This window comes from Equus quagga, chromosome 6 (assembly GCF_021613505.1).
Source record: "Equus quagga isolate Etosha38 chromosome 6, UCLA_HA_Equagga_1.0, whole genome shotgun sequence".
Classification (NCBI taxonomy): Eukaryota; Metazoa; Chordata; class Mammalia; order Perissodactyla; family Equidae; genus Equus; species Equus quagga.
The window spans coordinates 11,287,153-11,314,129 of record NC_060272.1 but is presented as its reverse complement, the minus strand read 5'-3'; the positions used below and the strand labels follow the sequence as shown (position 1 = coordinate 11,314,129).

At 37.2% G+C, this 26,977-nt stretch overlaps 1 protein-coding gene across 3 annotated transcripts in view; it reads left to right on the top strand.

Annotated features, from left to right (window-relative positions):
- Nucleotides 1-26,977, top strand: part of TPP2 (tripeptidyl peptidase 2) — a 76,179-nt gene that overhangs the window by 25,836 nt on the left and 23,366 nt on the right. For all 3 annotated transcript variants that reach the window (XM_046664310.1, XM_046664311.1, XM_046664312.1), the window contains exons 6-21: nucleotides 1,851-2,014; nucleotides 5,470-5,624; nucleotides 6,292-6,368; nucleotides 8,467-8,594; nucleotides 11,711-11,810; nucleotides 15,378-15,526; nucleotides 17,220-17,335; nucleotides 17,876-18,044; nucleotides 18,729-18,886; nucleotides 19,185-19,261; nucleotides 21,521-21,627; nucleotides 23,297-23,451; nucleotides 24,634-24,750; nucleotides 24,991-25,091; nucleotides 25,682-25,778; nucleotides 26,583-26,720. In XM_046664310.1, coding sequence (XP_046520266.1) covers nucleotides 1,851-2,014; nucleotides 5,470-5,624; nucleotides 6,292-6,368; nucleotides 8,467-8,594; nucleotides 11,711-11,810; nucleotides 15,378-15,526; nucleotides 17,220-17,335; nucleotides 17,876-18,044; nucleotides 18,729-18,886; nucleotides 19,185-19,261; nucleotides 21,521-21,627; nucleotides 23,297-23,451; nucleotides 24,634-24,750; nucleotides 24,991-25,091; nucleotides 25,682-25,778; nucleotides 26,583-26,720 — 2,008 coding nt within the window. The remainder of the gene's footprint in view (nucleotides 1-1,850; nucleotides 2,015-5,469; nucleotides 5,625-6,291; nucleotides 6,369-8,466; nucleotides 8,595-11,710; nucleotides 11,811-15,377; nucleotides 15,527-17,219; nucleotides 17,336-17,875; nucleotides 18,045-18,728; nucleotides 18,887-19,184; nucleotides 19,262-21,520; nucleotides 21,628-23,296; nucleotides 23,452-24,633; nucleotides 24,751-24,990; nucleotides 25,092-25,681; nucleotides 25,779-26,582; nucleotides 26,721-26,977) is intronic.

The window sequence follows — 26,977 nt, the reverse complement described above, 5'->3', positions numbered from 1 at the left end:
TAAAACTACTTATCTATGGACAGCTAATCTTTGACTAAGGAGCTGAGGGCCTACAGTGGAGAAAAGAAAGTCTCTTCAACAAATGGTGCTGGGAAAACTGGACAGCCACATGTAAAAGAATGAAAATTGACTATTCTTTTTCACCATTCACTAAAATAAACTCAAAATGGATCAAAGACCTAAAGATTAGGCCTGAAACAATAAGTCTTCTAGAAGAGAATATAGGCAGTACACTCTTTGACATGAGTTTCAAAAGAATCTTTTCGGACACCATAACCCCTCAGACGAGGGAAACAATAGAAAGAATAAACAAATGGGACTTCATCAGACTAAAGAACTTCTTCATGGCAAGAGCAAACAGGACTGAAACAAAAAAACAGCCCACTAATTGGGAAAAAATATTTACAAGTTATTTATCCGACAAAGGGTTAATCTCCATAAAATATAAAGAACTCACACAGCTCAACAACAAAAAATCAAACAACCCAGTCAAAAAATGGGCAGGGGACATGAACAGACATTTCTCCAAAGAAGATATACGGATGGCCAATAGACACATGAAAAGATGCTCATCATCACTAGTCATCAGGGAAATGCAAATCAAAACTACACTAAGATATCACCTTACACCTGTTAGAATGGCAAAAATATCCAAAACCAAGAGTGACAAATGTTGGAGAGGCTGTGGAGAAAAAGGAACCCTCATACACTGTTGGTGAGAATGCAAACTGGTACAGCCATTATGGAAAACAGTATGGAGATTTCTCAAAAAGTTAAAAATAGAAATACCTATGACCCAGCCATCCCACTACTGGGTATCTATCCTAAGAACCTGAAATCAGCAATTCCCAAAGTCCCATGCACTCCTATGTTCATCGCAGCATTATTCACAATAGCCACGTCATGGAACCAACCTAAGTGTCCAGCAACTGATGATCGGATAAAGAAGATATGGTGTGTGTACACACACACACACACACACACACACACACACACACACACACACAATGGAATACTACTCAGGCATAAAAAAGGGCAAAGTCGTCCCATTCACAACAACATGGATAGACCTTGAGGGTATTATGTTGAGTGAAATAAGCCAGACAGAGAAAGACGAACTCTGTATGACTCCATGCATAGGTGGTAGTCAACATATAGACAAAGAGAACTGATTGGTGGTTACCAGAGGAAAGCGGGGGAGGATGGGGGGAGGGCACTAAGGGTGAAGTGGTGTACCTACAACATGACTAATAATAATGTACAACTGTAATTTCACAAGGTTGTTAACTATCATAATCTTAATAAAAAAAATTGAAGAGTTAGTAAAATGGGAAAAGAGCAGACAGGAAGACCACCATAAAACTCTGTAGAAAATGCCTTTCCTAAAAAATAAGCGTTTGCCTAAGGCTGTTCTAATTATGGGACCAAGCCTCAGTATAGTTCATCTATCAAGGAGCTTACATAAGCTGTTAGATTCATGAAGGCAATTCTAGAAGCAGCAGCAGAAAGTAAGGCCTAGGCTGTGTGTCAGAATCATCCTAAGCTATTCTAAGGCTCTCAGCTAAGCTTTCTTAAGTGGTAGAAGATTTTCTGCTTGGAGTTTTGTGATGGACAGTTTATAAAGCCCTTTGTATATGGCTTTATTTAAGGGCTGGGTCCTGTAAGCTGTCTTAGCTAATCTTTACTGCTGACTCTATGAAACAGGAATCTAAACCAAGCAATTACTGTGTCTGCTGTGATAGAAATGGAAAGGGTAGTAAGAAGATAGCTGAGAAACAATATTACATGATTTTTAGAAAGATAAGAAAATAGATAAATTTCATTATCTACTTTTTATTGTCAATTTATAGAGCCTGCATTGATTCGAATGAAGACGGGGACTTGAGTAAATCTACTGTTTTGAGAAACTACAAAGAGGCCCAGGAATATGGCTCTTTTGGCACAGCTGAGATGTTGAATTACTCTGTTAATATATATGATGATGGAAACCTGCTCTCCATTGTGACCAGCGGAGGTATTGTGTTTCAGATTTGCCTACTAGAGATAAATTTATGAAGTGGTAAGATGATAAATTCCTACAGCCAACAGCAGCCTTATAGAGAATTTAGAAATCCCAACTGAAGAACTAGGTCTGGAATAATAGATGTGATTTGATTGCCTGGCATGATGTTGTTTTAAAGTCATAGCCATGTAGGATCCATTCCAAGAGTAGAAACATGGTCCACCCTCAGAAAATCCATCAACATAATTCATCTTATGCACAGTAATTTCACCTCCAGATATTAACCCTTGAGAAATTCACCTATGAATGCAGAGAGTCAGGTAAAAGGGTCCTTACCACACCATTCTGTGTAATTTCAAAAAAGTTGGAAACTATCTAAATACCCATCAACAAAAGGACAAGTTTCTAAAAAAATCACATTACTCATCCTGTGGAATATATTATATAGCAATCAAAATGAATAAATCTACATATGCCTGTATGCATAAATCTCAAATACATAAATTTTAATGAAAAATACATCGGTAAAACATTTGTGTAAAATTCTTAAACATTCCAATTAATACTGTATAATGTTTATGGATATGTGTGTATATTTGGTAAAGAGATGGAAAGAAAGTGCACACCAGCCTCAGGGTGGTGGCTACTTCAGGGGAGGGAACAAGGAGAATGAGGTAGGGCAGCTAACTCCACCGCCCCTTCCCCAACTTTATTAACATGTAGCTGAAGTACAATAAACCGCACATACACACGCACAAAATTTGGTAAGGTTTGATACATGTCTATACCTAGGAAACCATCACCACAGTCAAGATAATGAACATAACCATCACCCCCAAAAGTTTGCTTGTCTTTTATAATCCAGCCCTTCTCCATCCGCATCCCCGGGAAGCCACTGAACTGCTTTCTGTCACTCTAGATTGCTTTGAATTTTCTAGAATTTTATGTAAGTAGAATAAAAAAATATTTTCCCCCTGCTTTATTTCAGCAAAATGGTTTGAAATTTGTCAATATTATTATTATAATAAGCTAGTTCCCTGTTGCTGGGGCATCTTTCATCATGTGGGTGCACTGAGGTGTAGTGATCCATTCACCTACTGATGGGCATTTGGATTGTTCCAACATTTGTGTACAAGTCTCTGTGTGGAAATACGTTTTTATTTAATTTGGACTGATATCGAGGAGAACTGGTTGGGTATGATGGATATATGTTTAACTTTTTAAGAAACTCCCAAGCCCTTCTTCTTGGGCTTCTAAAAAGTGGCTGCACCCTTTTACCCTCCTGCCATCAGCGTCAGCCTCCAGGAGCTCCATATCCTCACCAATACGTGGGGTGGTCAGTCTGCTAAACTCTAGCCCCTGTAACTGGTAGGTAATGGTAACAAGGTATTTTTTGGGGGAGAAGATTACATTAAAATCCATTTCCTGTTTTTATTGGGAAAAATAAAAATGGAAGAAGTGGTAACAGTGGGCCCATGTTCTTGCACGACAGCAGTTGTCTAGAGCACAGGAGTCAGCCTTGCAGCAGACCCAGCTGGAAGAGTCATGTGCTTTCGCTTCTGGAGTTCCAGCTACTCTGATGTCACCCAGACATGAAAGCCCAGTGTCGGTTGTCATTTATCATTGTACTTGTGTTATTGTTTATCTGACAGTGGTGGGACATTTCTCTGTAGCCATGTCTTTTAAGAAGTTTTTTCACTTAAAAAGAGTCTAGTGTTTTTGTTTTACTTTATGGATATATAACATATGTACAGAAAAATATACAAATCACAAATTGTACACACATTGAATTATCACAAAGTGGACACTTCTGTGTAACCACACCCAGGTCAAGAAATAAAATGCTATCTGAGCTGCTGCCATCATGCCTCTTTCTAACCACTTAACCTACCCCCCACTCCTCCCAGAGCTAACTGCTATCCTGATTTCTATCACCACATTAGTGTGAACCATCCGATATTGCTGTTTTTGTAGGGCAGAGATGATCGAATAGTGGTAATTTCACATAGTTCAACCTAATGTAGTGTTTTCCCGGTTATATAGATAGAATTATTAAGTATATATCCTTTTGTGTGTGACTTCTTTAGGTCAACCTTATTTTTGTGTGTTCATTACATAGTATGTGGAAATAGTGCATATTTATTGCTATATAATAATGAATTCTATGAATATGCTATGTATCCATTTACTATTGATGGATCTTGCGGTTGTTTCTAGTTTTTGAATTTTACAAACAATGCTACCACAATCATTTTTGCACGTCTTTTAGTGTACATGTGCTTGCATTTCTGTTGAGTGTATAGCTACAAGTGCAATTGTTGGATCATAGGATATGCTTGTGCTCGGCTTTCCAAAATGCAGGTCTGCAGCCCCACCAGCAGTGTAAGTGCACATCCCTATCCACAGTTGCTGTTGTCAGCCTCAAAATTTTAGCAAGAGGTATCTCATGGCTTCAGTTTGCATTTCCCAGATGACTGATGAAGTTGAACATCTTTTCGTATATTTATTTGCCATTTCCTTATTATCCTCTTTTGTGAAATTCTTTTTCAAGTGTTTTGCCCCATTTTCCTTTTGGATTCTCCTTTTCTTTTGGATTTGAAAGATTATGTTCTGGATATAAGCTCTTTGTCATTTATATATATATTGCAATCACTTTCTCACTTTTTTTTTTTAAAGATTTTATTTTTTTTCCCTTTTTCTCCCCAAAGCCCCGCAGTACATAGTTGTATATTCTTCGTTCTGGGTCCTTCTAGTTGTGGCATGTGGGACGCTGCCTAAGCGTGGCTCGACGAGCAGTGCCATGTCCGCGCCCAGGACCTGATCCAACGAAACACTGGGCCGCCTGCAGCAGAGTGCGAGAACTCAAGTACTCGGCCACAGGGCCAGCCCCTCTCACTTTTTGACTTGCATTTTCTCTCTGAATGAAGAGGATAGAATCCAGAGTAGCAGAATAGTGTATGTAATTCAAAGAGTTTCATTTTTTGTGAATTATTGATAAAAGACTTAAGATAATATACCATTAGATATTAAGATCAGAAAAATATATTTGTGTTTTTTATATAAATATATATATTTTATCTATATATACTTTTTTTTGGTGAGGAAGATTAGCCCTAAGCTAACATCTGTTGCCAATCTTCCTCTTTTTTTCTTTCTTTTTTTTTTTTCCTCCTGAAGCCCCAGCACATAGTTGTATATACTAGTTGTAGGTCATTCTAGTCCTTCTACATGGGATGCCACCACAGCATGGCTTGATGAGCAGTGTGTAGGTCTGTGCCCAGGATCTGAACCAGTGAATCCTGGGCCACCAAAGCAGAACGTGTGAACTTAACTGCTGGGTCATGGGGCCAGCCTCGAGAGTGTATTTTTATTCAGTTATTTTTATCATGATTAATAATATGCAAATTGAATTGAATGGTTAAAAGTTTGGGTCTCTGAGAATATTTTTCTCCCCTTTTTGTGTCTAGGGGCTCATGGAACACATGTAGCTAGTATAGCTGCTGGACATTTTCCAGAAGAACCTGAACGGAATGGTGTAGCTCCTGGTGCCCAAATTCTTTCAGTCAAGATTGGTGATACAAGACTAAGCACAATGGAGACAGGCACCGGCCTTATACGAGCTGTGAGTATTTGTGAGCTGTTGACTCAGAAGATTAATGATTGATGATCTTGGGTATTTTTAGGCTTATAAAGTGCCCTTGGTTTACCAAGAATACATTGAACTGTATTTGGTGTACAGGACTTTGTTTTAAAAAGCAAAAGTGCTTAATTCATTTTTAAACTATTTTTTATTAAAAATTATTAGGATAAAGCTTTTTGATATAACCCTTATGAAAATATTATATTATACTTTTCATTTTAGTAAATCCCCTAGCAAGCTATTTTGAGATACTTTAAAAAAACTAAAAAAAGACCTCTTAGCCAGCTTGCTCCATCAGCCTAAGAATTTAACTAATATTCTATGTTTCATTTTAGCATATGAATTAGATTTTATTTACTTTAGTAATTTTAGAATTTCATGAGGACCATTCCATTCCCTCTTCCTCTCCCTTCCCCAACTCCATTCTGGAAATGTGAGCTTCGTGTTTTATTGAGCATTTACTCTACTCTCCCTCCCCCTATCTTTTTTTTGAATTTATCAACCATATGCCTAGAAGTAACTTATAAATTTGGATTTGAATTAGAATATTGTTGGTTAGAAAACTATGGGATTCCATGCCTTTATTTTACTGGCTAATCTGTTTCTATAAATTGCTGCCTAAACTAGACTCTCTTCATCTTTTTAATAGATGATAGAAGTTATAAATCATAAGTGTGATCTTGTCAACTATAGCTATGGAGAAGCAACTCACTGGCCAAATTCAGGGTGAGTGTTCTTTGACACTTGTTAGCCGTGGAAGCCTAGCTCATGAAGAGTATGAGATGTTTTTTATAACTGGATTCAATATCACGACTGAAAAAGAGTGCTTGCAGTGGTTAGATGACAACTGTGTGTCTCCTAGACCTCGAGCCCACATTCCCACGGTCAAATCTTTGATGTCGTTGTTCTCCCCTAGCCAGGTAGCCTGAAGCCCATCTGTCACTCTAATTCCTCTTCCCACAGCCTGAACTCTTTGAGGTGTACTTACCTGACAGGACTCTAGACTTGCAGAAACCCTGTCGTTCCCTTAAGTGATCCCACACCTGATCTGCCACTCTTTGCTGGAAACCCCCCTGACGTCACGCTTAAATTTATGACCACAGATCTCAGATGTTCACTCTGCATCGCCTTTGATCACACCGCATTTATCTTTTCATCCTATGTGACCATTTTACACCTTCTTTTCCCTCGGAGACCTTCAGAGACCCCGTTTCTTCCCTCAGCTGATGGCCACACCTTTCTTTTCCACTGATCCTAGAAGCGCTCAGAGGGGAAGTCTGTGCCCTTTCTGTGACCTGCTCTCACCCCGCTGTCTCACCTTTCCTTCTTGGGTGATAAAGGAGTGCCCAGGTCAGAAGTCTCTCGTGCGCTTGTGATCTAGTTCCCATTTCTTTTCTCCTTAGAGACTGCTCCAGCATCATCCCTCTGCTTTCCTGGATTATTATCATGACACAGACATCCTCTAGAATCTGCTAGCTTTAAAACAGATGAACCAAAAACCTCTTCCTTTCACACTGCCTTCACACACTTTTCCAGCAAAACTCACTGTTAGTTGTGTGTGTTCATGGTTTCTGAGTCTCCTCAGTTCATCCCGGTGTGTCTCACAGCCCAGCCCTCCTCCCAGTGTCGTCGGTGTCTTCCTGCTTCCTGGCTTGGCCTTGACCTCATGTTACCTCACCTCTTTTTTCTTCATAATGGTAACTACTTGAAATTACCTTATTTAGAGTGTTTACTTCTTGATCATCTTGCCCCCACTCCCGCCACCTAGCCATCATATATACCTATCATCCAGTTTCTGACACTCTTTAATAAAATCCTGTCAAAATGCAAATTTTACCAAGCCAGGCCATGTGGTTCGCTGTTCTCAGTAACTTAATTTTCTCAGGTAACTGGTTCTAGGTTTCTTGTGACACGTGCCCTTCCCAGCCTTGTAACAAGCAGCCTGTCATCCTCAGTCATTTCATTCGTGAACATGATCTTGCCCTTTGTTCTCTTGCTTCAGTATCTTACTTACCTAAGTGTTATTTCTTTCTCTCCTTCTCTGACATTCATCCTTTTAAAGTCATCTTTCCCTAATATTCTTTCCTTCACACTTACAACTTTGGAGTGTCCTTTGCCCTATATGTTTTTTATATTGATTCCATTTTCTTCCTCATGGTCTAACTTCATCTCCTTCAGTTAATACCAGTACATTTTTCTTGCTTGCTCTCAAGCCAGATTTCATAGATTTTAAATCTTGAGTTCTCCCTGTTGCCTTATTTCTCCTTCACCTTTGCCACTAATCAGAAATAGATATAGGAATCCCCTGAAGAGTCTTTTCTGAATACGTTACTTTACCACCTATTGCCTCATCCCCCAATGACTGCCAGTATTTCAGTATTTTCTTTCAGTCCTTTTGTAGTTTATTTTCCTATATATATTCAATTTTGTATCCAGCATTTGCCCCGCGTTTAATCTCACCTCATAACTCCTTCCCTACAGTACATCCTCACTAGGGCGTATCACTTGGAGTGGCTGTACGTTCCATGTTCTGCCAATGGTGGATGTGCTGAAATTTACTTAACCATACATTTGAACAATACTTTGGTGGTGTAGATACTTTGGGTATGGAAGCTAAGCGTTTTAGTTTGAGAATGTCTTCTGCGTGATTCTGATGCACTCCTCCTTATTTATAGCCACTGTTTTTAGTTCTACTCCTTGGAACCCATGTTTTAGTTTAGTTTTTTATATAAGCCATATTTGAAAATATTTTCACAGTTAGGATAATATATTTCCTGAAAAGTAGGACAATTTTTTATGTTCAAAGGAATTTGATCTCTTTCAGGAGAATTTGTGAAGTAATTAGTGAAGCAGTGTGGAAGCACAATATAATTTATGTTTCAAGTGCCGGAAATAACGGTCCATGCCTGTCTACAGTCGGTTGTCCAGGTGGAACTACGTCAAGTGTAATAGGTTAGTTTTCCTGTTTTAGAAGTAGACTTGTTTAAAACAAGCAAACAGAAAAACTCAGTTAATCCAGTGTTAATTGTATCTGCTATATGCAAGGCACCGTGAACCCTTAAGTATACCCTCAGGAAACCGAAATCTAGTAGAGACCAGCTAATGTAGAGTTTACTCTAGTTTAAAGTAGGTGGGAGTCAGTGGTTTAATGAAAGTACAGCCGCAGTGCTGTGGGATTACAAAAGCGCAGTTATTTCTGATTTGAGAGTTTAATGAAGGCTTTCTGGAAGGAGTGTGAGATGAGGATTTCAGTAGGTAGAAATGAGCAAGGGAAAGGCTTTCCAGACTGACTGAACAGCATAAATAAGGAGGCTTGCCTCACTCTCTATTTATAGCGTAGACTATTTATAGTGGGTTTCCACCTTTAACTTCCCTTGGGACCTGCAGAAAGACTCAGGTGTAGCGGAAGATCCCTTCTTCTTCGTGATGAGAAAGCAGTTAAAACACATTTGTTCCGTGAATGTGGCTTTTCTTACACTATTTGTTCTTTAGGCTATGATGCAGTTTTTTTTGTCTGTTTCACTGTACTCTAATGGAAAAAATGCCTATCAATAAGAATTATGGGAAATCAAAATTAGATGCAGTCATAGGATGAAAATAATAAAATTAGCTTAATTATAGTATGTAGCTGCCAGCTTGTGCAAAAAAGCCCATAAAACCCATACCGTTTTTTTAATATGAGGCATGAATGAGGAGGATGAATTGAGAGAACAAGTATATAGTAAATGATGCCTAACATAGTTTATTTATTTTGTTTATTAAGATTATGATAGTTTACAACCTTGTGAAATTTCAGTTGTACATTATTGTTAGTCATGTTGTAGGTACACCACTTCAGCCTTTGTGCCCTCCCCCCACTCCCCCTTTCCCCAGGTAACCACTGATCAGTTCTCTTTGTCTATGTGTTAACTTCCACCTATGAGTGGAGTCATACAGAGTTTGTCTTTCTCTGTCTGGCTTATTTCACTTAACATAATACCCTCAAGGTCCATCCATGTTGTTGTGAATGGGACGATTTTGTCCTTTTTTATGGCTGAGTAGTATTCCTTTGTATATATATACCATATCTTCTTTATCCAATTAGCAGTTGCTGGGCACTTAGTTTGGTTCCACATCTTGACTATTGTAAATAATGCTGCGATGAACATAGGGGTGCATGGGACTTTGGGAATTGCTGATTTCAGGTTCTTAGGATAGATACCCAGTAGTGGGGTGGCTGGGTCATAAGGTCTTTCTATGTTTAACTTTTTGAGAAATCTCCATACTGTTTTCCATAGTGGCTGCACCAGTTTGCATTCCCACCAACAGTGTATGAGGGTTCCTTTTTCTCCACAGCCTCTCCAACATTTGTCACTCCTGGTTTTGGATATTTTTGCCATTCTAATAGGTGTAAGGTGATATCTTAGTGTAGTTTTGATTTGCATTTCCCTGAAGATTAGTGGTGATGAGCATCTTTTCATGTGTCTATTGGCCATCGGTATATCTTCTTTGGAGAAATGTCTGTTCATGTCCCCTGCCCTTTTTTTGATTGGGTTGTTTGATTTTTTTTGTTGTTGAGCTGTGTGAGTTCTTTATATTTTATGGAGATTAACCCTTTGTCGGATAAATAACTTGTAAATATTTTTTCCCAATTAGTGGGCTGTTTTTTTGTTTCAATCCTGTTTTCCCTTGCCTTGAAGAAGCTCTTTAGTCTGATGAAGTCCCATTTGTTTATTCTTTCTATTGTTTCCCTCGTCTGAGGAATTACTAACATAGTTTATTTTTAAGTGAGATCAGTATAAGGTTATACCTCCTCACATTTGTGATTGGATGCAGGACTATAGAAACTGTTTGGTCCCAAGCAGTATTTCTGATGTATGTATCAATAACTGCATAGATATATGGAGGGTACAGATGTTATTACAGGTTTACAGATATGGATGTTATAGATATATAATAACATTTGAGTGTGAAAGTTTAGAAACTAGTCCTTTTATAATTTTTTGTTTCAAAATAACAGTGATGTTAGATTTATAGGACATGCTTTTATTCATAGCTTCTAAATTTTAGTCAAGTATAGCTTACTGTATGTAATTTAAAACCTCTTGCTTAAGTAATTGTGTTAAATCATGGGTTCAGTGCCTACCCGTGATATATCTGTTGTGTATTCCAGTTCTTTAGATATTTTAGGTACACAAATTAAAATGAAACAGAAAATAGATCTGAAAGGTACCTAAGGATCAAAAAGTACGCTGCTCTGCTGCAATCTTAGTATTTGGTCATTTTCTTATCCCCAGATTGATTGAAATTTTAAACTAAATTTTGCAAAATTATTTCAGTTTTGTAGCAGCATTGTTTACCTAAATCCCTTTAATTCACACGTTTTGCCCAGTTTTCTACTCTGAATATGTGTATGTTATAAAGAAGAATTAGGAGCTCGTGGACCTGGATCCTAAGTCTCGTCTCTGCCAGTCACGTGTGTGTTTAGTACTTTTTTCCAGCCTCTCTAGGCCATGTTTCCAAATTTCTAAAATGCAGGAACTGAGTTTGATCTCTTTATTCTGTGTTTCAGAGTCTCTCTAATTAATCTGCATCTACATATTTTTCTAGAAGATTGTGGCATGTTATATCTTTGTTATTTGCTCATTATTACAGCCAAATATTTTTAAGGCGTGGGATACTGCCAACTTTCTGGGTAGAATTTTGGATATAATGGTCATTTAAAAATGAAGACAGTCAACTAAGTCCTTTATTTTTCTAAATTTGAAGTTATATTTTGTAGTTTAAAACACATTCCTCCTCTGTTTCTTTTACACATACAAGCACTTTTAGGCACATTATTATGTTTAATCCATATAATAATCCTGGTAGATTTTTTTATATCCAAAAGCAAGGTATGTAGTATAATGTCTGGGACACTGTAAACTTTCCTTGGTTATTAAGTTTTCTTATCTTTCCATTTTATGAGGGAGAACTGTGGTACAGGAAAATCAAGCAGTTCACTCAGGGTCACATAGCCCAGTGAATAGTGGATTAGAATTAGGATCCATTTTTGTGTCCTTTTGTTAATAATGAAATCCATCCCACAGGTGTTGGTGCCTATGTTTCTCCTGATATGATGGTTGCTGAGTATTCTCTGAGAGAGAAATTACCTGCAAATCAATACACGTGGTCTTCTAGAGGCCCCAGGTAGGTTGAGAGTAGTACATGGGACTATTAGAAACATTTGGTTAAATTTTACATGGTGGCAAAAGGCAGAGTTTCAGTAATTTTACTAGTTCTTTCTATTAATTTTTGCTTGTTCGGCATTTTCATTTTAACAGTCTCATGTCAGGGAAACAGATAATTAAGTAAAATACAGTTATGACATAACTATTCTGAGTGTTTATTCCTATGTCTGTGCCCATAATCTTTCACTGATAAGGATCTAAATAAAAAGTAAGGACTTGATTATCTTTAGAAAGTAGTGAAAGCCATTTGAAATAATTTTGATATTTGAAGTTTGGTGAAACAAAAGCCCTAAGCTTTTGTAAAGCATCCCAGTTATAGGCCTACATACCTGTGTTCACATTTTTGAAGCTATAACCTACTTCGAACAGTTTTTGGGAACAGTCCGTAGTAGGCAAGTTATATTTGATAAATGAAGTTCATTTATTTTGGTTCCCTGAAATCCTCTGTGAACTATATTTATCTGATTCCAGGAACTGCTTATCTTTCTCAAGATAGAGAAAGAGGTATATTAAATCCTATTTTATATAATCCTTCATTATGCGTCAATGGGTACAGACACCTTCTGGAAAATAAAGCCTATTTTAATTCATCCCTTTACCTCTTTGGAGTTATTATTTAAAGAGACCAGACTCTGAATTCAGTTCAGCAAATACATTACTGCCTGCAGCAGGTCATGATCTGAGTTCACAATGGGCTTACAGAGGTGGGAGCCATCATTTCCCTTTGAATGGAACCCCTCAAGAAGGAGATGGTGTTGGAGTTGGCCTTGAAGGATGGATAGGATTTTGAGAGATGGAAGAAAGAAGTTCTATATGGCAAGAATATCATAAACTAAAGATGAACAGGTTTTGGTGTAAGGTTTTTGGGGGAAATAACTAGTAGTTGGGTTTTTCTGAAGCATAAAATAGATAAAAGGAAATATTGGAAGATAAGATTAGAGAACTTGGTTGGGATCAGATCAAATCTGGTAATGCTAAATTTAACCTTGTGAGTTACGGGTATCTGTCTAGCCTTCTCTAGGTAATTTCTTCTTTCAAAAATAAACTTATTTCGATAGTTTATTCTTACTGTTTGCCACTGAAAACAATCAGGCTATGGATCTCCATGTAGATCAGCAAGCTTTGCCTGTATCATCACCTAGACTGCCCTCAACAGCCCAACTAACTGGCCTAAAACTCCACATCACTGAATAAGAGTGGCCAGGGGTGAGAGTCAAAGTGGGCAAAGGCTTTGTGTTTTATATTCAGTTAATGAAAGTATTATTAAACTTGTTAATTCTCGTCTAAGATTGATTTTGAAATGTTTTGTCTAATAGTCAGGATAAAAACAAAATATTGGGGAATGTTTAAGCCAGGCTTTCTCAGTCTTATTTGCATGTAGAACATTTAAAGAACTGTTTTAAGAAAGCAAGGAGTTCCTGAATTATGAGGGAAGCTTGGATTAAAGCAGATACTGGTTCACAAGCCAGTCACTCTAAGAGTTGAGAGAATTTATTTCATGTTTACTATACTATAAATGGACTGTTACTGCAATTACATGGTTTGATTATTAGATTTAATTATTAGAAAGGGTAGGAAATATAAAACATTGGTTAATGATCACTGAACGGAGTATGTTGTGTAGTACCATTTGAAAAATCCTTTTTGTCAGGAAAGACTGTCAGACATAGAGAATTTACTTGACTTCCTGGTGTTTGCAGGTATGGCATATTTCTTAAAGACGGATTACCAAATAATGTCTATGTAACATTTCAAATTTTTGTTACGTACTGTCTTTTAGGTGAAAAATATTACTGGCTTTTTTTTATTTTAAGGTAACTTTTTTTTTTAGTTCATCTGATCAAACCTCAAAATTATGAGATAGTTTCTGTTATTATCCTTTTTTTTAATTGAAGTATCATTGGTTTTTAGCATTATCTAAATGTCAGATGTACATCATTATATTTCAGCTTCTGTATAGACTTCATTGTGTTCACCACTGAAAGTCTAGTTGCCCTCTGGCACCATTCAAATGTGTCCCTTTACCCCTTTACTCACTTCCCCTCTGATAAGCACCAATCTGTCCTCTGTGTCTGTGTGTTTGTTGTTGTTAAGGAAAATTTCATGTAATGTTTATATAAGGTTTTTTATAAGGAATTTGTAAGGTTTAAATAAGAAAAATTTTATTTTTTTATTTTAATAAAACTTATTTACATTTCATGGAACCCATTTTCGGAACACAGATTAAATAGTTTCTCATAAGCCACTTTAACAGACTATCTGGAAAATTAATAGAGAGCAATAGAAAGTAGTCAGATTTCGTGACTCTTGTAGTTGTTTTTTTAAATTATAAGATACCAAATTCTCATTGTGAACATTGGTAGTCAATATAATTGGTGCAAAGAATACATTCAGATGACATTTGAACACCCTTTTAGTCATTCTTGTGTGCATAAATGGGAGAACACACTGTTCAGATATTTTTGTAACCTACTTTTGTCACTCGATGATACAGTATGAACATCTTTACAAGTCAACAGGTATTTACCTAATAGTTGTTTTAAGATATTCACTAAAGGGGGTGCCACCAGCCCATTTCAGGAGGAAGCTACTATCTGTATTGCGTTGAGCTTCCTGTATAAAATTGTGGAACCAAATTACCCTAGTATTCCTTGCCAGGAATAAAAATAGTTCACTCATTGCGGGGAAGAATGGTAGAAGGGACCCAGCCTATCTGGGGAGTTTATGGCCACTCTTCCGGGGAGGAGGAAGTAGTGCGCCATTGTGTTACTCCTGTAGTTGGGGCAGAGGGCAGTGTGTGTGTTTGGTGATGATGTGATGGTGAACTCTACGGGCTTTGACTCATTAGGTCCTGCCTTGCCAAAGCCCACAGCAAGGCAGTTCTGTGGGCTTGAGCCGTCCAGTACGGCAGCCACTAGTCACATGAGGTTAGTCTGAACTGAGATGTGCTGAAAGTGAAATGTACACTGGGTTTTCAAGACTTACCACAAAAAAGAATATAAGTTAACTCATTTTTTTCTTATCAATTACATATTGATATTATATTTTGGATATGTTGGATTAAGTAAAATAATATTAAAATTAATTTCACCAGTTTCTTAACTGTTTTTTTAATGCGACTTTTAGAGAATTTAAAATGACATATGTCCCACATACTTCTATTGGACAGTGCTATATTAGACTTTAGACAAAGGCAAAGCTTCTGTTATTACAAGAGAAAAGTACGTTCATCAAGGATTCTGAGCAGTGATGTTCATTTGTTTTCCCTCTATACATATACCTGATATCTTTCACATGTAAGCCCAGACACACACACACACGTACACATTTTGTCCACTTGAAGGAAAAAAATTGCTGCATGATGGAGAAATAGCTGTGTTGTATATTATTTCCCCGTTGATTCCAATGACTGCAAATAGTCCATGGTCTTGTACTGTAATTTATTTGACTAGTGGCCCTTTTCATGAATGCCCATGTGTATCCAATTTTCACCATCATAAGCAAACTTTAATGGCTTTTTGTTCAGTGCTGATGGAGCCCTTGGAGTGAGTATCAGTGCACCAGGAGGAGCCATTGCTTCTGTTCCTAACTGGACATTGAGAGGAACTCAGCTAATGAACGGGACGTCTATGTCTTCTCCCAATGCGTGTGGGGGCATCGCCCTGATACTTTCAGGTAAAGACGTGGCTTAGTGCTCTCCATGGTTTAACTTTACTACCACTTCTACATTTCCAGGAAGGTGATCGTAAGTTTTTGGGTTATTCTACATGTATTTCAATTACAGTTTAATTACTTTGCTTAATGAGATAGGAGTGGCGTTATAAAATGGATTTTACATGTATCATTTTATAGTTCACTTTAGTCCTGGTTCTAAAATCTATGATGTATTTATAAACTTGGGTAAGTAAGAGTTAAGTATCCAGACAATTTTATGTTCATAGCATAAAATAGTCAGATAGTAGCCATAAAAAATAATAGAATGAATTTTTCTTACCTTAGTGCAGACAGATATTTTTGTTTTCCGGAGCTCTCATGGTGGTAAAATGTGGTAGAATTGGTGATGTCCTGGCTCAGAGTAAAGTGTAAGGAGGAGAATATTTATGTGATGATAATGATTTGAATGTGTATTCATTCAGTCAGCACATGTATTTATTGACTATTAATGACTATCTAGCATTATTTTAGCTCTGGGGCTAAATTGGTGAATAAAACATCAAAAATACTTGCCCATGTGGAGTTTATATTACCCTTGAGTGAGACAGACTATGAACAAACTAACAAATAGTTTCTATTATATTAGAAGGTAGTGAGTATTGCTGTGGAGCACAACGAAGTGCAGAGGGAGGGAGGACTTGCTAGGGTGGTGTGCAGGAGGCTTACAGTGTTAAATAGGGTGGCATTGGTGCTGGCTATGACTCAGAGTTAGGGCAACCAGGCTGTCGTGAAGATGCCACCTCAGAAGTGTCCCTATAATCAATCCCGGACTCTCCACCCTCATTTCTAGTGCTTTTCAAGTTCACAAGATACTTCAAGGTTGCTCATGCCTGCCGTCTTTTGGCCTTGCAAACTCCTGTGCATTCTGTAAGAGCTGACTCATGTATCTGTCCCTCTGATAGAGCTTCCCCTTCTTTTGGATTCTCACAGACAAAATTGGTCACTTTCTTGATTCGCTCTTAGAACATCATATTTCCCTGTTTGTTTTGCTTCTTTCTTACAATATCGTAGGTGATTACATGTTTGATAAGCTCTGGAGAGGACAGGAATGCTATATTACTCATTTTTTATCTCTAACAATAGTCATTAATATGAGATTTACGGATTGGCGCCTCTACATCCTTCCCATAGAACAGTCATTCCCAGCCTGTCTGCTCCCTAGCGTCACCCAGGAAAGCTTTTAATCAGTATCAGTGCCTGGGACCCAGTCTCAGATGCTCATTTAATTGGTCTGTAGTGAGGCCTCAGCATCACTTTTGCTTAAGTTCCTCTGGTGGTTATAACATGCAGCTGGGTTGAAAAGCACTGCCAGTGACCATATTGTTTGACCAGCAGTATTTGAAAGAAAATGGCACTCGAATGCCTTTAGGTATCTGCCTCCTGCGTGCATATTACCTCTGCATAGCCTGTGTTTGTGCCCTTGCTTAGTGGGCACGCAGTGGTTTTTGTTGAATGAAGTCTTTGTGTGATGCAAGCAGTTTGAGTCATATTGTTCTGTTTAAAAAAAAATTTTTTTAAAGACTTAAAAATGAATGTTGAAACACAAGACATTAAAACCAGAGAATGTACATGTTATTGCTCCTGGTGAGGGGAAAAGGTTTCAAGTAGTAAGCTTCTCTAATAGTACTTTCTTGTTTTCGTTTTTTGACTTTAGGTCTGAAAACTAATGATGTTAACTACACAGTTCATTCAGTCAGAAGAGCTCTAGAAAACACCGCGGTGAAGGCTGATAATATAGAAGTATTTGCCCAAGGACATGGTATTATTCAGGTATGGTTGTTTATATGAAAATGGGTTGTAAATCATTAAGATAATATCTTAGCTATTACTGGATAAAATTTCTAGTTATAATGATGATTGAGTATATCTAATTCTAGATTATTTGGCCATAGTCGTCTCTGAACTATAAGCAGAGGATATGAAAAATTCTGTAGTTAAGACAAATTTGTTGGAGTAAGAGAAATATAATAAATGTAGGACGTGCAGAGGATGGAAATTTAAAGCAAAAAGGTAGAGGGCAAAAACTGGTACATCATAATGGCGTATGGAAGAGTTCCTAACTTTGGTCACTTGGGAATAAGAGGGTAATAGAGAGTGGAGTGGAAGGTGAGTCCAGGGGTCAGACTAGTATTTTGTCTAAAAAGGTAGAATTGTCCTTTTGATTGGGGTTACCATGTAGTTTAGAGAAGTGAATGTGGAAACTGAGTTTTTGCTTGCACTTTGCCATAATTGAAATCGGATTGGTAATTTGCAACACGACATTCTCTTGACCCAACCATTTGTATCTTACTGTTGTATTCTTTTAATTAGGTTGATAAAGCCTATGACTACCTCGTTCAGAATACATCATTTGCTAATAAGTTAGGTTTCACTGTTACTGTTGGAAATAACCGTGGCATCTACCTCCGAGATCCTGTTCAGGTGGCTGCACCTTCAGATCATGGTGTTGGCATTGAACCTGTATTTCCAGAAAATACGGGTAAGTAATAAATGGACAGTAAGCTCAAGTGCTCACATGTATGGTTCAAATGAATAGTATCATAATAGAGAAACACTGTTTGGGCTAATGTTCTAAAGAGAAAACATGAATTGACCATATTTCAAATCTTAGAAGATTTTAGGGGAAATCTGATGGTAATTAGGATCCCAATACAGTGGTAGTTCAGTTAGTATTGTGTCTATTGAGAAAAACAGTAAAATGGGCATTCAGTGACCCACAGTTTTATTAAATTGTGGATAATAGAACATCAAATTCCTGTTCTTTCCCACTTTTACTACTTGGATGTAACACTAAGCTTTGGGTTGGCAAGGGGGAAGTAGAAGCAGCCAAAGAGAGCCACAGCTCAGTGAGGTGTGAACAAAATAATCATCAGTGTCTACTTGGCAGTCATTTCCATAAAATGCTGTTATGAAAAATATCCACTGAAACTCCTTATTTTAAGGTTGTAGCAGTGTTGGATGTCAGTGGATCACAAGCATACTAAAACTTAAGGAAACTTCTGTGACTGTTTTATGTAAGCTGTATTTTGGATGCCTATGCTTTGTGCATTTTACAACCAACCAAACTCATTTGCTAAATTTTCTTCAGAGAAGATAAAACTTTATAAAATGGAAGAAAAGGAAAAAATACTAATCTTTAATTTGTGGTCTTTTTTAATTCCAGAAAACTCTGAAAAAATATCCCTTCAGCTTCATTTAGCTTTAACTTCAAATTCATCTTGGGTTCAGTGTCCCAGCCATTTGGAGCTCATGAATCAGTGTAGACACATAAACATACGTGTGGATCCCAGGGGCTTAAGAGAAGGATTGCATTACACAGAGGTATTGGTGTATCTTTATTTCTACTTTCTTTACTCTTTAAAATGTTTGAGTACTTTTTGTGGCAGTCCATTTCCCCATTAGTCTGAATTAGTCGAGGGTTGTCATCCATGTACTTGTTTAGGCTATTTGCCATTAATTATGTGACCTGACATCAGAAAATTAATGTCAGCTTGTGCTTAGGTCCTTTAAATTTTACTATTAATTTCTTCTGTGAATATATTACACCTTTTTTTCTTTTTCTTCTCTCTCTTTTAAAAGTTTATTTACAGATACTGAAACTTAATATTCTTTTTCCAAGGTCTGTGGCTATGATATAGCATCACCTAATGCAGGTCCTCTGTTCAGAGTTCCAATTACTGCAGTTATAGCAGCAAAGTAAGTAACAAGTTACCAACAGCTTACTGTCAACCGTAATTTTTTTAATGGCTGTTTATGAAAATAGTGCAAACTTTCGAAGGATTAATAGGCCAGAACTAGATAATGGGATTTAGTTCTGCTCCTTCCTTTGAAGTTCAGGGTGGCACGTAGAGTCATGGTATTCCTTGTTCACTGTGAAAATAAGTGATGGCATCTGTCGTCTGCCCTACCCCTGCACCACACTGCTTTCCACCAGCGTGGCAATGCCCCCCTACTTGCCTGACTCAGAGAACATTTTAGCCTTCATCTTGCCTGATCCCTCTGCAGTATTTGACATGGCTTGGTCCCCTTCCACCCCCACCCCATTTTCCTTGCTTGTCTCTGGGATTACTGTTTTCTTCTGCTACTTCCACTTTTCCAGTCACCTACTATTTCCAGACTCTTCTCATTCCATCTTGTCTTCCACCCTGGAACCAAGGAACTCAGATTGGATCATATTGTTTCCTGTATAAAATATATTGGTGGCACACTCAGGGATCATGCTCCTTAAGTGGCAAATAATGATCTTTCACAAGCTGCTGTTTCCTGTCGTTCCATCCACCCAGTTGCACATGGCTGTGAGCTCACTGCTGGTGACCCTGCAGGTTTCCTCAGGACGCCGTGCGTTTGCACAGCTGCTTCGTTTGCTTCAGTTCCCTGTCTCCTAACGTAATGACCAGACGCGTTCCTAGTCATCCCCGAGTGAAGGGAGGCCCTTCTTGCTGCCTCGTGGCATTTTTTACATGCCTGCGGTACAGACTTTAGGCAGTATGTTGTCATTTCTAATTTAATTTACCCCATTTGACTGAGCCCACTGAAGACAGAGGGACTGTATCTCACGCATTCCTATTGGAGCCCATTATACAGAATATACAAAAGAAAACAAATTGTTAGTAGGTGAAGGACAAAATTGGAATTATAAGAATACTGCAAATAATAAAAAGTTCTAAATTAGCAGTTTCTATTGAGTTAGTTACACTGGTAAGTATTAACTATGCAACAGGTCTCAACCCATAACAAACATAGGATGAAACTGAGGAGGTAAAAAGTGACATACACATGGAAGCATTGCAGAACAGTTAAATTCTCAGCCATATATTCCCTACAAGTCCAGGAGGAATTTAGACAAGGGATATGTAAGATTCAGGAACCACTGAGACACCCTCTCCTTCGGGAAGCTCTCCCTGGTCCCTTTGCATGAACCAGGTCCTCTTCATCTCTTTTTCCCTACGCTTCCTGTCTACCCAGAGCATGTTACGTTAAACGTCTCTAATGGTTTTTCTGTCCCCACTAGATTGTCTAGGACAAAGGAAAATATTTTATTCATTGTTGTGTTTGTGGCTCCTGACAATAGTGCCTCATATATAGTAGGCACTCATTAAATGTTTGACACACTGACTAGAATTTGTCCTTAGCTTATACTTAGGTTTCCATATGGATAATTATACATTTGACCTTTGGGTTTCATTGATTTCTTAGAAAAATGTTATGAAAGTAGTTTCTTCTTTTTTTTTTTTTTAATTCTTGTAAGCAATTTTTTTTTTAAGATTTTATTTTTTTCCTTTTTCTCCCCAAAGCCCCCCAGTACATAGTTGTATATTCTTAGTTGTGAGTCCTTCTAGTTGTGGCATGTGGGACGCTGCCTCAGCGTGGTTTGATGAGCAGTGCCATGTCCGCCCCCAGGATTCAAACCAACAAAACACTGGGCCGCCTGCAGCGGAGCGCGCGAACTTAACCACTCGGCCACGGGGCCAGCCCCAGTAGTTTCTTGTTTACCGTGTCCTTATGGTAGGGGAGCATTTCAAAACTTCAAAAGGGGTTTAATTTAATACCAGCGTCACAGCTGCAAGACAGTCTGACACAGAACATTACCTTTGATTTCCATATGTAGGACTCACTAGAGTCTAGACTGTGGTAGGTGGAAAATCCAGTGAATGTTGTACCATTTCTTTCACAGAAAAAGAGGGAGAGCTTTTTTATAGAGTGTGTGTGTCTTACGGACAAATTATAAAATAGACAAAAAGTAGAAAAAGCATCTATACTGGGCTATCCGGAATTTCTCTCTGCTAACATGTTGCAAAATTGAGATAATATTTTGCATACTGTTTTGTAACCAGCTTTTAAGTCCCTGTGTTTATTTCTAATGGACTGTTAAAATCTAGAGTGCCAGTAGGCTTATAATATAAACCTTTTTTATGAGAGTGTTACATTTAATCATTTATTTTTATTAATTTTCAGAGTAAGTGAATCATCACACTATGATCTAGCCTTTACAGATGTACATTTTAAACCTGGTCAGATTCGAAGGCATTTTATTGAGGTTCCTGAGGGTGCAACGTGGGCTGGTAAGTAAAATTAAAGTCTATCTTGACCACCTATCTTTATGCACATTCTGTCTCTGTTATGGTGATGACTACATAAAGCTTGTATATCGATAATACATACTGTTCTCATAGCAATACTGTATCTGGCACCCCATATTTGTGTTAGATTCAAAACTTTTTTAAGATCTAGTACTACTATTTTGCATTGGCTCATACATCAAATCATCTAGGCTATCTTAAGATGTTTTAATATTTAAGATTTTAGTTTAGAATGTTGCCTTACCTGTTAATGATTAGAGTCAGAGTCACAGTGTTGAACGACTCCAGGCTGCCGTCCACATAGAGCCCTTGGAAGTCGTCTAACCTTAGGCTCTGACAAAATATGCGCTAACAATATTAAAGAATAAAAATCTATAATTAATTAATATTGAATCTGATATTTGTTTAATGGTAAATGTCATTAATTATAATGCCCTAATTATGGTTTGTTTAGGTTGGCATTGAAAATAATTAGTTTTTTTAATAAGAATTTGTTGGATGATCCAGAATGGAAATACCTCAGAGCATTTAGCAGTCTTGAATTAGAGTTGTACTACAGGGGTGGAGGAAATGGGGAGACATTGGTCAGAGGATGCAAACTTTCAGTTGTAAGGTGAATCAGTTTGAGGGAGCTTGATGTCCAGCATGGTGACTGTAGTTAACAATACTGTATTGTGTGATTGAAATTTGCTAAAAGAGTAGACTTTAAGTGTTCTCACCATGAAAAAAGAAATGGTAACTATGTGAAGTGATGGATATGTTAACTAGCCTTACTGTGGTAGTCATTTCACCATGTATACATGTTTCAAATCATCATGTTGTACACCTTAAACTTACACAGTGTTGTTGGTTATTTCTCAATAAAGCTGGGGGGGAATGAGTCAAAGCAAAAAAACAAAAGAAAGGTACTGCAGATGATTCCTGTTTCAAATAATTGGAAATACTGTCATCACACTAGATTTTGTATTCTTAACCATTGATTAGGTTCACAGAGCCTGTGTCCACTTGACCTTGAGTTAGTTACCTGTGTCACGGTAGCTGTTCTTTAGACAGGTTGCCAATCTTGCTTCGCAGTGATTTGGGCTTCCCTCCAGCTGTGCCTCAGAATAAAGCTGAGCATTTGTAGTTCTGATGGTCAGACTTTCTAGAAGCAAAACAAGGCACAAATAAATCAAGAGGGAGTGACTAAGAAAAGTTATCAGTGAGATTGAATAAATAGATACTAATGGCATGATAACAAATAGAGGTTTCTAAAATTAAAATCCTCTTTACTTTATCAGGAATTGATTGGTTTCCAGCTAAAACAAGAGGAAAGGTTGAACTTAGCAACAGAGGAGAGAGGGATTTTAAAAGGTACCTGATTAGGATAATTTTCTGTCCATCTGTGGACAGCTTGCTGCTCCGTGGTGTTTACAGCATAGTGATTGTTCATTTTAATACTGATTTCTGTATTTTTCATAGCTAAATCTTCTACCTCTTCAGTTTTATTAATATTCTGTTGATACTTTGTTTCTAAGGAATATGCAGATTTCATTTGAATATACTATTTTATTCTTGATATATTATTCCCTAACAAATAGGTATTATTAAAACCATTTTATAGCCATTTTAAATCTTAGAAGTTTAAAATTTTCTTCATTTCTTATTTTAGAAGTTACAGTGTGTTCATGTTCTTCTGAGGTGTCCGCCAAATTTGTTCTTCACGCAGTACAGCTTGTGAAGCAAAGAGCATATCGAAGTCATGAATTCTATAAGTTTTGTTCCCTTCCAGAAAAAGGAACACTGACCGAGGCTTTTCCTGTCTTGGTAAGTTTTAATTAATAGTTTAAAATCCTAAAACGATTTCTTTTCATCTTTGGTATGGACTGAGACTAATTATTTGAATTTAATTTTATAGTTTGTATTCAGAGCATATTGGGGCTTTGTGTTCTGTTAATGCTGAATAAATGAAGATACATAGTCTAATTAGGATACTTGACCGAGTTGGAGGTAGATATTAACCTTCTTTTAACTCTTTAGTAATTGTCAAAGAAAAATGCTACTGTGCTAGATTCTGACACCTAGCAGTGTCGACCCTGATTGAGATAGTTTCCTCATCATACAGTAGATTATTTCCTTATTTAAGACTTTTCTACATGTCACTTATGTTATTTTATTAATGCCCTATTGTTAAGAATCCATGAGGTTAATTTGCTTTATTGGTGAAACTGCTACTGCTGCTTCCTACTTAAATTACTTCAAGTATGGCAGTCTCCATTCTTACTAGTAGTGTTAGAAAGACCAGTCCTTCCTCCATGGAAGGTGAATGTACTGATGTTCTTCTTAAACTTGCTATACTGTATTTTTAGTTGGTTATATGATCTTTCCTGTATCTCTCATGTTTCTGATTACTTTCACTTATGTTCATGTATGTGGCAGTGTCACATGACACCTCTTTAAACTTTCTAATGTGCTGAGTAATAGAACACTTAATTTAAAACTCATTGCTAGAGACAGTTTTTGTTTTTAATTTTTTTAATAGGAAGAGGTAAGTGACCATAATTTCATTTTGCTTTGGTTGCCAGGCAGCTCTGAGCCTGAAACTCAACTGTGGCTGTTGAATATGCCTTAGAAAGCTGTCAATACCCTTTTTCTTCTCATTACTCTTAATAATTTTTCCTTTCGTCCCAGGTTTTTATTCTAGTTTGTTTTCACTGTTTTTTATTGTATGTGCTTTCAAAGCTGCCTCAGATCTTTTATGACAAGCAGTGTAGGATTATGAGTAAATAACTTTGTGGATTTACATGTCTGCATTCTATCTATGCAGTTGTGATTTGCGCAGCTCCAAACATAGCTGATAAAAGTTCCTTGGGTTTTCTTGCTGTACCAATAGAAAAGTTTGAAAGCATAGAATTGCTTTCAAACGCCTACCATTTATATGCTATAATTTGAAGGAAATTGAGAAAAGGGATTTACACGTTTATAATTTATTTTTCTTTTTCTTTGCAGGGTGGGAAAGCAATTGAATTTTGCATTGCTCGTTGGTGGGCAAGTCTTAGTGATGTCAATATTGATTATACCATTTCTTTCCATGGGATAGTGTGCACTGCTCCTCAGTTAAACATTGTGAGTTCCACATTTTCATCATTTTTCATATCAGTTATTTGTGTTATTGAAAAATAGTCTCACTGGTTGGATTTAAACTTTAATAGGGAAATTACTTGTGTTTCTGAAAATAACGGTAGTATTTGTTCATGGGTGCTTATAAACTTTGCATTAGACATTTATTTTAGTCTCAATATTGTTTAAAGATACAGTTATTTGCAATAAAGTTTGAGAAACTAATTTGATAAATATCCTTTGTAGCATGCATCGGAAGGAATCAACCGATTTGATGTTCAGTCCTCCTTGAAATATGAAGATCTGGCTCCGTGCATAACTTTGAAGAGCTGGGTTCAAACACTACGGTATCCTTGAATGTTTTAGGGCTACAGATGTTGAGTACTGATGTGGTGTGTGCACGGGATCTCCTACACTCTTTGAAAAGAGTCATTATTTTAAATCCGTCTGAATGCTAGAGATGAAAATTAAGTTTATGACTTTCCAGCCTAGGAATCCTGGCAGGTCTTTGAGAGGCAGCCCCAGCAGCAGCGTCTAGCCTTAAATAACATGTATATAAAGCTGTTATTGTGGCACCTGGCAGGACCCATCCTGTGGCAAATGAGCACTGTCTGCAGTCAAAACCTGTCCTTCAACACTGTTGGCAATTGTCACCCTAGTATTGGGATCCGATTATATTTATTGTTGACATTTGAAAATGTTTTTATCATGAAAAGATTACCTTTGTAATATGGCAAAGTTTAAACTGTGTGTGTCGCTGTGGTTCAGTCAGTAAAGAATTATGTAAGCTAGTGATTTAAATGTTATAAAATATACTGAAAAGGACAGTGTTTAGGAATGCTCATTGTCACTTATGATGATATATTATAGATTTTGTTGATTATAGATTTATCTCATTAAATGAACTCAAATCAGTTATGCAATTGTCTAATTACAGCCCACTGAGTGCAAAAACAAAGCCTTTAGGATCAAGAGATGTTTTGCCAAATAATCGTCAACTTTATGAGATGATCCTGACATATAACTTTCATCAAGTAAGTGTGTGTATAATAAAGTATACCCTTACAGTGAACTTTTTTGTTTATGAATGATAAAATCAAAAATGGGAGGATGATGTATTCAGTGTCTGTGTATGAAATGGGATCGAGTGATTAACACTGGTTAATTTGAAATTATTCTTTGGGAAATTATGGTTTGTAATGATCTAAGTACCATTCAGGTCTGAAGTCACTAATTCTAATTTACTGGTGACCTGGCCTTGGAGCCTTAGTGTTTGTAATCAGTGATGCCTATTCATTGGTACCTGTCCAGTATCTCCTGTCCGGTGGTTAGGTGTCTCGTCTGTGCCAGATGCCTTCTGATTATGGTGGTGGGCCTGATTGCTTTCTGGGAAGCAGACGTCAGAGAGTGAGGCGTCACAATAACTCCTCAGTTGAATGAATGGTGAAGGTAGTTATGAGACTAGTGTAAATGTTGGATCAAAGAGTTCATGTAACATCAGTAAGATTTCAGTAAAACTCTTACTGAGGCATAATATGGATTTGGTTTTAATGTTCAGATGATTGATTTCAGTGAATTGTCAAATTTCAATTTTTTTAAGTAATTAGAGGTCCTTGAAGAATATGTATTGCTTTATTAATGAATACAAATAGCTAGGTCTGTATTTTTAAAAGTTTGTAAAGAGAAGTACCTTTTATTAGTACCAAAATACTGGATGTTCTGCATTTTTAAAATTGGTTACCACAAGAAAATATTTTTAATACTTGTAATGTAAAAATCTCATCAGCATTAGAAATCACATAAACCATGTCAAGTATTCATTCTTTTTTTCTTTATAGCCCAAGAGTGGGGAAGTAACTCCAAGCTGCCCGCTACTTTGTGAATTATTATATGAATCAGAATTTGACAGCCAACTGTGGATCATATTTGACCAGAATAAAAGACAGATGGGTTCAGGTGATGCCTATCCACATCAGGTATAAAATTGGCAGTGATTGTTAAAATTAACGAAAGCTGTTTCCTGAACTAATGAATCCCTGATTTCTTGTTATGGTATTATTTGTTGTTTTTTTAATGTCAGAGTTTTGCATTTGGTACTTTGGCACACCCTTAGAATCTCACTTGTCTGTTTTGGAACAGTCTGTGACAACTTTTCAGCCATGTAGTTCAGCTGAAACAAGTTTTGGGGTTGAGGAGGGTGGGGATGACACTTGCACATACTGGCCAGCATACC